General features: G+C 38.7%; 1 protein-coding gene across 4 annotated transcripts in view; it reads right to left on the bottom strand.

The window, feature by feature from the left end:
- Positions 1 to 14,561, bottom strand: part of Ankrd44 (ankyrin repeat domain 44) — a 325,588-nt gene that overhangs the window by 138,274 nt on the left and 172,753 nt on the right. For all 4 annotated transcript variants that reach the window (XM_048345044.1, XM_048345043.1, XM_048345042.1 and 1 more), the window contains one exon: positions 11,450 to 11,528. In XM_048345044.1, the coding sequence (XP_048201001.1) occupies positions 11,450 to 11,528 (79 nt within the window). The remainder of the gene's footprint in view (positions 1 to 11,449; positions 11,529 to 14,561) is intronic.

Raw genomic sequence — 14,561 nt, 5'->3', positions numbered from 1 at the left:
GCCTTAAGACAGTGAAGCAAGCAAGAAGCTCATGAGGATGAAGAGTGAAGGCATGGATTAAAGAAATGAGAAAGTAGACCAGGGAGAGGAAGAAAGGAGGAAGTGCCTTGGGGCCAAGAGCTAAGAAAGCAAGTGAAGTGGAGGCAGAGGCTAACTAATGGAGGCCAAGGTCGGCTGAGAGTGGGAAAATAGAAGCCTTTAAAAAGGCAGCAAAAGGGCTGGGAATGTGGCTCAGTGGTAGAGTGCATGCCTAGCAGGCATGAAGCCCTGGGTTCAATTCCTCAGTACAACATAAACAGAAAAGGCTAGAAGTGGTGCTGTGGCTCAAGAGTTAGAGTGGCATAAAGAATCCAGGGACAGTGCCCAGGTCCTGAATTCAAGCCCCAGGATGGGCAAAAAAAAAAAAAAAAAAAAAGGCAGCAAGAGATTTCCATGAGTAAAAATGACCTAGAAGTTTAGTTTAAGGTACTAACAAAATGAAAAAAAAAACATGTGATTATTTTTTGCTGAAGAACAAATACTATTAGCAGCATTAATTGTAGAAAACAATAAGATAATCCCTAAAACAAAACAAAAAACATCTTTTTTTCCAATTTCCTTAGCTTGACATGGCACCAGGCACACGTATTCTCTTTATTTACACTCCTTGGAGCTCAGCACTACTGTAACATACTGACTAATTTGAAAGCCACCAATGAATTGTTGCTTAGCTTATCAAGGATAAGATAATTTGAGGCTAATTCCACTAACTCCAGCTTGCTTAAAAGGATTCCAACAGGCCCGTTGCTGGTGGCTCATGCCTGTAATCCTAGCTACTCAAGAGGCTGAGATATGAGGATCACAGTTAGAAGCCATGAGACTCTTACTCCAATAAAAACACTCAGAAAAAGTGGTGCTGTGGCTCAAGTGGTAGAGCACTAGCCTTGAGCACAAAGAGGGACAGTGCCCAGGCCCAGAGTTCAAGCTCCAGGACCCACAAAACACACACACACACACACACACACACACACACACACACACACATTCCATAATATATATATAGCAATATTGTTTCATATTGTCCTAACACTGAATGTTCTTGTTCTGCCTAAAATTCTATATACTTTTCATCTCTAGCTATCTAGTTTAGCACTCATAGAATGTGTTATTCCTTCTCATTGCTACCTGTGTTACAATGCAAACATACCACAAATTTAGGCATTTCCTCTACTGATAAAAATTTTAGTTGTTTCTGATAACCCCTTATCCAAACAATGTTCAAATCATAGCATTATAGGTCATGAGTAATACATACTTTTGATTTTCATAATTATTCTCAATTCTCCAAAATGTGCCAATTTATATACTCGGTGTATAAAATTGCTTAATTTCCCCTACATATTCATCAACACGTGATATTACCAGACATTTAAAATATAGCAAATATGAATTGATAATACTGTATTATACACTTTTAAAAATCCATGAAAAGAATAGGTAAATTTCATGTTGTTTTCCCCCACTTGGGAAACAAACAAACAAACAAACAAAAAACCCAATAGGAACCCAAAGAAATTCCTGGAGAGTGTAAATATATCTACTATTTTTATTACTGCAGCATTTCATGAGTGTATATATATTTCCACACTCATCAAACTATATATACATATATACATATATATACATATATATTTGGTGGAATTTATTGTCTATATATATATTTGGTGGAATTTATTATATATATATTTGGTGGAATTTATTGTCTATCAACTAGACCTTAATCAAGCTGTTTTACAACAATTACTGCACATTTGATTAGGGAAAAAATGACGTCTACTTTTTGTGTTTTCCTGTCTAATAATAAAGTTAGGCATCTTCTAATATCTTGCTTATTGCCTGCTTGAAATTCATTTTCTGAGAATGATTTTTTTCATATTCTTTGCCTATGTCTCCCATTTTTCTATTATTTTAAAATTTGTATTCACAAACTGGTATCATTGTTGCTATCATCATTATCTATATATTCTGAAAATGTTGACTTTTCTGTAAATCCAAATGTAGCTTTTAATATTAAAATGCTTTAAAATCTAGAAATAGTAGCCCATGCATGCTGGGCCTTTTGAGTAACACACTGGGATGTAACGGTGGCAGCCTTGTTCAGGTGCAGCCTCAAGTCCCTGGAGAAACTGAGAGACACGTAATTAGAAATCCAGCAAACAGCTCCTTTCAAGCCCAACTATGCCCTCCATTCTGCCACCCTCCTCCTCTCAAAGGATTAATAGGCAGCTGCCAAGAAAGCCTCTTCTCCCTACCCCAGAAATCATTATGACAAAGGCAGAGTCATTTGAGCAATTTCATCACTGACATCTACCACTGCCTTCCCTCCCCATCCTCTTCCTCTGAACCCTTCAGAGAAGTCTTATTTATCTCTTACAGGGAGGAATCAGATGGCTTTGGCTCTGAATTGAATATTTATAACTTATTTTCCAAAGGAAGCTCCATGTTATTTACCTGCCTGTCAGGCACCATTGTACACTGAAGGACACAGGCTGCATGTCTAATGATGTAAAGGCAAATGCTTTTTACCCAAGACCACTGTAAAGCTTACTCGTGAAAATAATCACTAGGCTATACTGACTCCTCAGAAACAAAGGCCCAGCTAATGACAAATGAAGTAAGTTTGCTCTTCATCTCATCCCTACTACATCTTAATTTCATTCCCAGGAGATCAGGAGTGAAAGGAACTCTGGTACCTTCTCCAAAGGTAGAATTCCTAGTCTCCTAGTTTTGTCATTGAAGAAAACATATAACGGAAATAAAAGAAATGTAAAAAAAAAAAAAACAAAAAAACAATAATTTTTTAAAAGTCGTGTGAGCAAGGTGGGTAGAGTGACAGAACAGCACTATAGGGCAGAGAAAATAGTCAATTCTGAAGGCACCTTTATCCAAAGTCTGCTGTTTAATTGTTGGAATAAATAAAATGAAAGAAATATCATGTGACACACAATTAGAATAAGTCAATCAAATTATTGATTTTACTTTTTATCACTGACCTTGTAGCAGCACCAGATCCCTGTCCTTCCAAGCAATGTACATGTGTATGATAATGTCATGTATGTGGCAATTGTTCCAAACATGTTCAACCTGGACTTGGAGTTGCTCTTAAAGCCAGTTCACACACCTGACAGAGATGCCTATTACTTTATAATGACACCACATTGGTGGATCAAAACCATCCTTCCCTTCCTTAATTGTTCTTCTTTCATGGCATTGAAAAATATCAAAGCCATCTATAATGAATAAATATGGCCACACCACTCATAGGCATCTATCCTGAACAACAGGTCCCAGGATTCCATAAAGACATCTGCACATTCATGTCTATTGCTGCACAATTCACAATAGCCAAAATATGGAAACAACCCAGATGCCCCACTATAGATGAATGGATCCAAAAAATGTGGTACCTGTATGCAATGGAATACTACATAGCGATTAGAAATGATAAAAATATGGTATTCGCAGGGAAATGGTCAGAGCTTGACAAATAATGTTGAGCGAGACAAGCCTAGAACACAGAGAACAAAGGCGCATGGTCTCCTTGATATATGATTGTTAGGGGGTGGGGGGAGAACAGTAGAGACCAGGTCTGCAAAAGAACAAACTTCTTTTCAAATGGTATTTCCACATGTTTGGGTCAGCGACTTTACATTATGTATCTAAAACCAAACAACTACTAAACAAACATAAAAGGTCTAGGATAGACCTATCCGAGGATCACAATAGCTCAACAGCTATGTACATATGATTATATAAGATGAGGCTAAGCAAAATGAACTCCAAGAGAAGGACACAGGAGGACTTTATTGTTGTCATTGTATTTAATGTACTAGGTGAATTTCCTTTGGCGTACTCCACGTGGTTACTGTATATGATGTTGGTACACTGGATATTGTATATATGCTTACCTGAACTAGGGAACGGAAAGAAAAATGAGGGAGTATGTAACAAATATGACAATAAATGTACTCATTACCTTATTATGCAACTATACCCCCACTGTACATCACCTTGTCAATAAAATTTAATTTAAAAAAGAATAAATATGGATTTTGTTATGCCTAAGGGGATCAAAAGAAGGCTGTACCACCAACTCTTCAGGTAACTGGCATTTTAAGTGAGAAGCATATTTGGAAAAAAATCAGACTGACCCTTGTTTGGTGGCATAAATTCTGATAACTCCTTTTATTTAGTGGTTGTACCTCACAAGCATCCACAGTAGAGCATTTTTCCTCCTTTAATCTAGGGCCCAGTAACCCTTGCTTATCCATAAACTTCTGTAGGTTCTGCTTCTAGTATCACAACCCTCCTCTCAACTCTCAGCCACTGGTAGGTTTTCACTGAACACACGGGCCTCGGTCCTGACTTGGCCAGTTTCCAAACAAGAGCTATAGTCGGGGGGGTGGGGGGGGTAGGGGTGGGAATCAAATCAGAGTTTGGATGGGCAGTGATAAGAAGGAAAAGTCTGTAAGGTTTAAATTTACCCTTAAAGCTGGGGATATGGCCTAGTGGCAAGAGTGCTTGCCTCGTATACATGAGGCCCTGGGTTCAATTCCCCAGCACCACATATACAGAAAGCGGCCAGAAGTGGCGCTGTGGCTCAAGTGGCAGAGTGCTAGCCTTGAGCAAAAAGAAGCCAGGGACAGTGCTCAGGCCCTGAGTCCAAGCCCCAGGACTGGCAAAAAAAAAAAAAAAAAAAAGAAGAAGAAGAAAAGGAAAGTAGAAAATAAATCATAAAAAAAAATTACCCTTAAGAGCTTATCTCCTTTTGTTCCTCCATTTGACTAACAGAAGAATACATCAGTAAAGAATTTCACCACACTCTGAGTTAATACACTAGAGAACACAGCTACAGTACACTGTTCTGGCAAGGCCAAATTATTTGTCCAGCATAGAAAGCATTAGCAATTCATTTGTTATTCAACCAGAAAATAGTGTGGTTGGATTCCTTAAAGGGTGGGATACTAGATTCAAGTTCACATTTGAAACCACTATGTTTTTACAATGGTATTTCTTTATGGATATAAAATATCATTAAAAATTTTTCATGGAAAATAAAAGATATATGAATTCCAAAAGTTGGCCCTGAATTCCATAGTTGGATAATGTTGCTAGAACATTCCCAACACTCTTCCATGCTCTAAAGCTTCCCCTATTTGATGGGGCCTGGTGGCAAGGAGGAAAAAGAAAATTCCATAGCAAGTTGAACCAAAATTATACTAAGAGATTAACAGCTCCGTGTCTCTAAGACCAAACAAGTGTACAAGATCAAGATCTATGCAATAGCATCATAGAAGGGAAACAGGCTCTGCTGGGGGGCAAAGTATGGGGGGTACTAGTGGAAGGGGGTTGGGCTAACAAGGGGAATTAATGAGGATAGATATGGTCCAAGAAGTTGTTTGCATGCATGAAAAACAGAAAAATGAAACCTGTTGAAATTGTTTTACGAAGAGACAAAAGAGATAAGGGAAAAAATGGAGTGAATATGATTATATTGAATATGTTGTATACATGGTATGGAAATGTCACAATAAAAACCCCTTGTACAAGACCATACTAAAGCTACCACCACAACCATATTCACTGCAGCATTATTTATCATAGATAAGATATGGAACCAACTCAGATGCCCCTCAGTAAATGGATGGATCAAGAAGATGTGGTATATATACACAATGGAGTTCTATGCTTCCATCAGAAAGAATGAAATTGCCCCATTCATAAGGAAACAGAAAGACCTGGAAAACATTATATTAAGTGAAGTAAGCCAAACCCAAAGAAAAGTAGGTTGCATGGTTTCCCTCATTTTTAAGAACTAGAATATGTCTATGATATTCTTCACAAGGGATTTCAATAATCCAATTGCCTAGTGCGTAGGATCATATATAATGAAATGTATCAACATGAACTCCAAGATATGGAAACAAGAGGTTCTTATTATGTCCTGTGCATAGTGGGGGCTTTTTCTTTCATTTCTCTCAGTTTTCTGTACCTTGTGTCTTATATATAAGATTATTCAATCAGTGGAAGGGAAAGGGAACCACAGAAACAGCAGGATGAACTAATGCAACTTTGAGACTCACTTGACACTATGTTGAATATGAACCTTGAAACTTGTTGGGGAGGGGAATAAAGAGGGGTAAGTGGGAGAAAATGAGGGATGGGTAACAGTGTTTAAAAACAAATGTACTCATTACCTTACTTATATAACTGTAAAAATATATATATACACACACATATATATAACTGTAAACCTGGCTCATCACTTTTTCAATAAAGATTTTTAAAACCTTGTGTAAGTTATCTATGCTAATATTTTAATATGCATATTATGCATTGATAGTATTTGGTGTCATCAAAGTAAACAACGGGCAAAATATGGAAACAAGCAGGAAGAAACACCCATCCATACTTGTTAAAAGTACATAAATAAGGCAAGAGAAAGACATAAAGGGGATCCAAATAGGAAAAAATGAAGTTAAACTTTCTCTCTTTGCAGACAACATGATCCTGTATGTAAAGAACCCCATAAACTCTACTCCCAAGTTACTTGAGCTGATCCAAAACTTTGGCAAAATAGCAGGATATAAAATAAATCCTCAAAAATCAATGGCTTTTCTATACGCCAACAGCCTTAAGAGCAAGGCTGAAATCAGGAAAGCAACACCTTTTGCAATAGCCTCAAAAAACATAAAATACTTAGGAATAACCTTAACCAAAGAAGTGAAAGACGTCTATGATGAGCACTTTAAAAACCTGAAAAAGAAAATTAAGGCAGAACTAAGGAAATAGAAAAACTTCCCAGGCTCCTGGATTGGGAGGATTAACATTGTGAAAATGGCAAAGGCTATCTATGAATTCAATGCAATACCCATCAATATTCCAATTCCATTCTTTAATGAAATACGGGAAGCAATCCAGAAATTCATTTGGAACAATAAAAGACCTCGAATAGCAAAAACAATCATAAGTAGAAAGAACAGTGCTGGAGGAATTTCAATATCAAACTTCAAGCTGTATTACAAAGCTACAGTAATAAAAACAGCTTGGTATTGGCACGAGAACCAGTGGAACAGAACTGAAGACCTAGAAATGAACCCGCAGACCTATGGCCACTTAATCTTTGCTTAAAAAATAGGATGGAAGAAAGACAGCCTCTTCAACAAATGGTGCTGGAAAAACTGGTTCAACAACTGTAACAAACTAAAACAAAATCCTTATATATCACCCTGCACCAAAATCAATTCCAAATGGATCAAAGACCTCAAAGTAAATCAGATACCCTAAAAACACTAAAAGAAGGAATGGGGGAAATAAAAAGAAGGAATAGGAGAAATGCTTGGGCTCCTTGGCACAGGACGATACTTCCTTAACAAAGGCCCAGAAACACAACAAATCAAAGAAGGTTGGACAAATGGGACTGCATCAAACTGCAGAGCTTCTGCAGGGCAAAAGACATAGCTTGCAAGATAAACAGAAAGCCCACAGACTGGGAGAAGATCTCTACCGGCCATACAACAGACAAAGGCCTCATATCTAAAATATATGCAGAACTCAAAAAATTAAATTCTTCCAAAACAAATCCTCAAAACCAATGGCCTCCTCAACAAATGGGCCAAAGACCTAAAAAGTGACTTCTCTGAAGAGGAAATGAGAATGGCCAAGAGACACATGAACAAGTGCTCTACATCACTGGCCAAAAAAGAAATACAAATCAAATCAACACTGAGATTCCACCTCACTCTAGTAAAAATGGCCATTATCAAGAAAACTAATAACAACAAATGCTGGAGGGGATGTGGCCAAAAGGGAACCCTACTACATTGTTGGTGGGAATGTAAACTTGTTCAACCACTCTGGAAAGCAGTGTGGAGGTTTCTCAGAAGGCTAAACATACAGCTCCTCTATGACCCAGCAGTCCCACTTTGGGGCATCTACCCAAAAGATTATAAGCATGACCACACTAAAGCACAACTATGTTCATCGCAGCACAATTTGTCATTGCTAAAATATGGAACCAACCCAGATTCCCCTCAGTAGATGAGTGGATCAAGAAAATGTGGTACATATACACAATGGAATTCTATGCCTCTATCAGAAAGAATGACACTGCCCCATTTGTAAGAATGGAAGAACTTGGAAAAAAAAAATCATACTAAGTAAAGTGAGCCAGATCCAAAGAAACATGACTCTATGGTTTGCCTCATAGGGAATAACTAGTACATCACTAGAGTAGACATAGCAGAAGAACACAATAGGTCAATAGCTATGCCCGTATGAACATATGAGATAACGCTAATCGAAATGAATTCCATGTTATGAAAATAAGTGGTATATCATTGTTGTAGTTCATTTCAACATGCCATGTGAAACCGTACCATTTTTCCTCTTGTATTCCCTTCTGTAGTTTTACTCCTGCTATCACTGTAACTGATATTAGTACCCCAGATGCTGTATATACATGTATTGGAACTAGGGAAAGGAAAGGGAATATCAAAATCGAGAGACAAAGGATAAAAAGACAAACCAATGCAATAGTGATACTTACAAAACCAATTGGTATAAACCAACTCTACAACTCATGGGTGGGGGAGGGAACTGGGGAGGGGAGAGATGAGGGAAAAATGAGGGAGGAGGTAACAAGTTGGACAAGAAATGTACTTGCTTAACATATGAAACTCTAACCCCTCTGTACTTCACTTTGACAATATAGAAGAAAACAAAATTTTAAAAAATATATAAATCTCTCTTCAAGCAAAAAACACTAAGAATCTGGTAGCATACTACCATTTCCTCTCTCTCTTGTAGCATGGCTCTTCCTTGTTTTCCTGATTGATTTACAAAAAGAAAAGGATGTATGCAACAGCTTCTCTTGGCATTACTGAATCGGCCACAGTTAGAAAGAGCCTGGTGATCACTAAACTCATGTTGAAGTGACGTGAAATCAAGTTTCTCAAGCCATCACAGATCTCAAGCAGATCAGCTTCGTGAGGCAGAGTTACAGCCCTCCATTTCAGATGCAGAAACAGGAACAATAGAACAAAATTTGGACCCAAGACACAATGTTGAACATGCACATTCATGACACAAGCATTGCTCAGAGATCTTCTAATACAGGCCAAACATCCCTTATTCAAAATGCTGACGCCATAAGCATTTCAGTGTTTGAATTTTCCTTTCTTCTCTCTTTTGTTTTTGAATTTTTAAATAACTGGGGATATTTAATGAGATATTTCAGATATAATCAAGCTTACTTAGGAAATTCATTTATGTTTCATACATACATGACACCCTTAGATTTAAGGTAATTTTACACAATATTTTATTGCACCTTTTTATTTTGTCTGTGAGCCAGCATGTGAGGTCAAGTGCAGAATTTTCTACATGTAGCATCACATGGGCACTAAAATAGTTCTGAATTTGGAGCATTGCAGATCCTCTCCAGATAAGGATGCTCAGCCTGCACACTATTAAGGTGATGGTACCGTTAGTTGGCCCATGATGTGTCTAATCACAAAATTCTTTATTTTACACCTCCATTGACTCTGCCTACCATTTTCCATGGATCAAATTTCAGATGCTTGGGCAACTGGCCAGGTGTGCGCTGGCTCTTAGCCATAGTCTGTGCCAACACCAAATAATAAATGTTTGTTTAGCACACAGTCCTGGAACCTCTTTAGATTTGTCACAGAGCCTGTTCTCAAGAGCACAAGGAATGCCTACCCCCACTCCCTCCCCCCAAAAAATCTAACTGAGCTTTCCATGTAAGATAGCCCAAACCCTTTTCCACAATGTCTTCATCCGCTTAGATACACATATCAGCTCTTCCCTAGCACTTCTTACTCTGGAATTCTCCAGTTTCCCTTTACTACCACAAACAAAGCCCAGATCTTATTATAGGCCTGTAGCCTAGTCTGCCCACAGAGGCATTTCCTCCAGATTTTAGTCTCTCCCAAACAAAATCAGGAGAAAGATAGACAGCCTGTCTGTATTACCCTCAAAATAACACACTCCAGGTCATCTGGGGATCTGTCTACAAACACTGAAGGGAGAAAGCACATTATAGTTTTGGAAACCTGTTTGGTGAGAGGTACTAAGTACAGGTTTCTGGAATGAAAGCAGTAGCATCTTAAAATCCACTCTCTGTATGGGCTGGGAATGTGGCTTGGTGGTAGAGTGCTTGCCTAGAATTCATGAAGCCCTGGGTTTGGTTCCTCAATACCACATAAACAGAAAAGCCAGGAGAGCGCTGTGGCTCATGTGGTAGAATGCTAGACTTGAGCAAAAGAAGCTCAGGGACAGTGCCCAGACCAGAGTTCAAGCCCCATGACAGGCAAAAAAAAAAAGAAAAGAAAAAAGAAAAAATCCATTGTAGTGCTTCATATACACAGGATGGAAACAAGAATATCACAAAGACTAGTATGCACAGACCAGATGAGCACATGTGCCATATTTACTCCTCATTTTGTAGAGTTGTAGTCATCCTTTTTATGCCCTTCTTTGAAGACATTCTCACTCAACTTGCTCACTCAGAGGGAAGCTCTATTCAGAAACTGATATGGGGGGCCTGGGGATATGGCCTAGTGGCAAGAGTGCTTGCCTCGTATACATGAGGCCCTGGGTTCAATTCCCCAGCACCACGTATACAGAAAATGGCCAGAAGTGGCGCTGTGGCTCAAGTGGCAGAGTGGTTAGCCTTGAGCAAAAAAAAAAAAAGAAGCCAGGGACAGTGCTCAGGCCCTGAGTCCAAGCCCCGGGACTGGCCAAAAAAAAAAAAAAAAGAAGCCAGGGACAGTGCTCAGGCCCTGAGTCCAAGCCCCAGGCCTGGCCAAATAAATAAATAAATAAATAAATAAATAAATAAATAAAATGAGACACGAATGATAAAAAAAAAAAACAACAACAACAACAGAAACTGATATGGTCCCTTCCCTTCCTTGTCTTCCTACTTTTGTGACACAGTCAGTCAGTCTTATATCCACAAGGAAACACAGTGCTGTTTAATAACACACACTGTGTATATGCACTCAGTGAACAAACTCTTGCAAAATGCCTATAGTATGATATACACAATATGTACTTTTGGTGTACATAAACTACATGTAAACCAGTTTTTTCTTTTGTTTTCTTTTTATTTCATATAATTTTTTTAAAATCAAAACATATTCAAATGTACTGACTTTGTCTATAATATTGGACCTGACTAGATCCATAAGAATCAGACTTTCAATCAGACTTTATTGGAACCATTACAACAATTACTGTCTTTCACATACAAATAAAATTGCTGACTGAATAAACTTCCATAAGCACAGGACAGAAATTCTTCTAGGGCTTAATGTAGTCGATCTAGTAAACTGGTCATTTAAACTTTTACCTGTGATTGAGTTTTCAGCACAGTAGTTATTACCTGACAGAATGAGGAGTTCAATGATCTCTGCATCTCCCAGAAATGCAGCCACATGAAGGGGGGTTCGTTTCTCTGAATCCTGAAATAAACAATGTCAGAGATTAGACAGCAGGTCCATTGGCAGATGGAGGTGTCTTTTGTAGGCAAAATTAGTGTGTGTTACTCACTCTGAGGTTAATGCTTGTGGAATGAGCTTGAAGGCCAAACACCTCTTGAGGGGAGTCCTGGTTATACTTTTCTCTAAAAGCACACCTGTCACCTGTACAATGTGTTCCATTTTCTGTGGCTGTGTGTGGTTTTGCCTGCCTGCTCTCTTCACTAAAGCCTAGGTCAGCTCATAGATGGACCATCCTGCACCCGATGATAAATTTCAATTTATTTCTAAACCTTCAGTATGGATTTAAAAAAAAAAAAAAAGAAAACATTTCTGAGGTGCTGGTGAGTCATGCCTATAATCCCAGCTTCTCCAGAAATAGATCTGAGGCTCCAGTTTGAAAGCCAGCCTGGACAGAAAAGTAGGGAAGTCCATGAGACTCTCATCACCTATCAGCTACCAAAAAAAAATCTTGAAGTAGAGCTGTGGTTCAAGCAATAGGCACTACAATGCCCAGGCCCTGAACCGAAGCCCCAATCCTGGCATACACACAAATGTTTCTCAAACTTCTCCAATCTATCTTGATTTGTGTTTTTTTTTCCTAAGGGAACAGAGTAGAACATTAAACAGGAGTACAGCTTTTTATCCTCCCTATCTCCATCAACTATTACTTAGACCTCTGCTCATATACATAGTACTGCCTGCTCTGGCCGGGAAGCCGATTCTAGTGACAGAGGGGTACCACAGGAGTCTCTGCTCTCAAGAATTTGATAGTCACATGAGATCACTTCAGATGGTGACAAAATTAAAACAAAATGGCATTAAGTGATTGTGAGGAGACTAGGATGTTCACTTTAGATATTGATGAGTCATGGCTTTTCTTTATTAGGAGGTCACTCCTTTCTCAGGATGTTGATATTTACACTGAGATCTAAGGCAGATCTGTTACCTGTTTTACAGATGAGAAGACTGTGGCTCAGATAGATTAAGGAATTTCCTCAAGACCCCACAGGGATCTAGTACAGCTATGGGAGACCTTGACTGTCACACCCCAGCCTAAATCTTTGGCCAGGCACTTAACATGTGCTGAGAGGCAGCATGATAACACACAGGGGAAAATACCACTCCTGCACTTATAAAATAGCAGTGATCTTATCTATTTAGAGGACCAATAAGAGGACTCTAGGTAATGGGAGTAAACAGAGCCCAAGGTAAGCAGATGCATGCCTAGCAAATGCTCCATTACTGTCATCAGCAGGACAGGTGATGGCAGTGTCTTCCCTCCCTGACTCAAACTTCCTCAAGGTAAAGATCAATCTTATCCCATATTAACCTCATGGCAGCAGCAAGGCAATGGCTCTGCATATACTTGCTGAATAGGCTAGTCCATACCCATAGCTTCCTCCAAAATTTTCCCATCCACTATCCTATGACAATGGTAACCAATGCTGTATGCTCTGTGGTTTCTCCTACATCCAGCAAGCATTATAGTTTCAAGATGCTTGGGTTCACTGTTGATTTGAATCAGTATTCCTATTCTCAGTGTGTGTGTGTGTGTGTGTGTGTGTGTGTGTGTGTGTGTGTGTGTGTGTGTGTGTGCGTGTAGTCCTGGGGCTTGAATTCAGAGTCTGGGCACGGTCCCTTAAACTTTTTCGCTCAAGGCTAGTGCTCTACTACTTGAGACACAGCTCCATTTCTGGCTTTTTAGTGGTTAATTGGAGAGTCTCATGGACTTTTCCTGACAGGGCTGGCTTCAAACTGAGATCCTAAGATAGCAACCTCCTAAGTAGCTAGGATTATAGGTGTGAGCCACTGGCCTACCTGGCCCTATTCTCACTTAATTAGCCTGAGGATAGTATTGTATTTTCTCACAGTGCAGCCCCTCTTCTCTTCCTCTGTCTCTTTCATACTATGGCTTTTAGGCATTTTGTGACTCACTAATACTAAAGCAGATGGCAGGCAGGGAATACAACAAGAATTTGTCTTCAAGCCAGCATTCATTATAGACTTGGTAAATGGTTTTATGAAGGGATGAGCTAACATTAAATAGATAAAAAGAGGAGTATGGAATAGCTGGAAACTTATATTGTCTATGTATATTGTAAGCAATTACTCTGGATATATGAAAACAGAACAGTCACGCACTATAAACTAACGGGATGAACTGGAGAATTCAATCAGATATATAATCAAGATGAATGCTACTATAGCTCTATCACTGTCTTTGATTCAATGCTTGAAAATATATTTTGAGAAGCTAACTTGAGAAGCAAGTATATTAACTTAGATAATAATCTACACAAATTATTGAGACCAGACTTAAACACAAATATTTTCTTTTTATACTTAATCTATTGGTATCTCCCACAGTTTTCATTTTAACTTCATAGTTTGAGTGTTTACTATAGTTAATTTTTTTCTCTTGGGTTTTGGGATGCAAGTATGTAATTACATGTTCTTCTCTGAATTGAATTAGATCCAGAGTTTGGTTCAGCAAATTCAACCTTGTCCAAATGATTTAAATAAGGGCAGACCATACAGCCCAAACTATGACTTCATTTGACCTGAAGCAAAGGCAATGATGTTTGAAAACCTGCCCTCAAATTAAAAGCCAAAAATTTTTCAACATTTCTCCCTGTCTTGCAAATGTGATTGGCCTGTCATTATATGACTAGTTTTGCTGATTCTGTACCCCTTTCTATGACACAGCTTGTTCAAACAAAAGTTCCTATAATATTAAAAGGGTGTATTCTGTGAGATCACATAGTAAAAATTCTTGATATGAGTCCCAGTGTTGCTGCTAACACGCATCCATAGCTTTTCTGTAGCTTCTTGGACAATGATGCCAATGGACACTCCCCTTAAGAGACATGGCAAACAAGTCATTGCAAAGGTGAACTGTATTACAGTAGAAACTATTTAGTTCAGTGAAGCAGTGGGTTATGAACGATCATATGTATCCCTTGAAGTGCCAGGCTTTGAAGTCAGGCCCCACTTTACCACGCGAACCCCACTTTA

The sequence above is a fragment of the Perognathus longimembris genome, chromosome 4 (genome assembly GCF_023159225.1).
Source record: "Perognathus longimembris pacificus isolate PPM17 chromosome 4, ASM2315922v1, whole genome shotgun sequence".
Taxonomy (NCBI): Eukaryota; Metazoa; Chordata; class Mammalia; order Rodentia; family Heteromyidae; genus Perognathus; species Perognathus longimembris.
The sequence above is the reverse complement of the archived record's forward strand: the minus strand, read 5'-3'. Positions and strand labels throughout refer to the sequence as shown.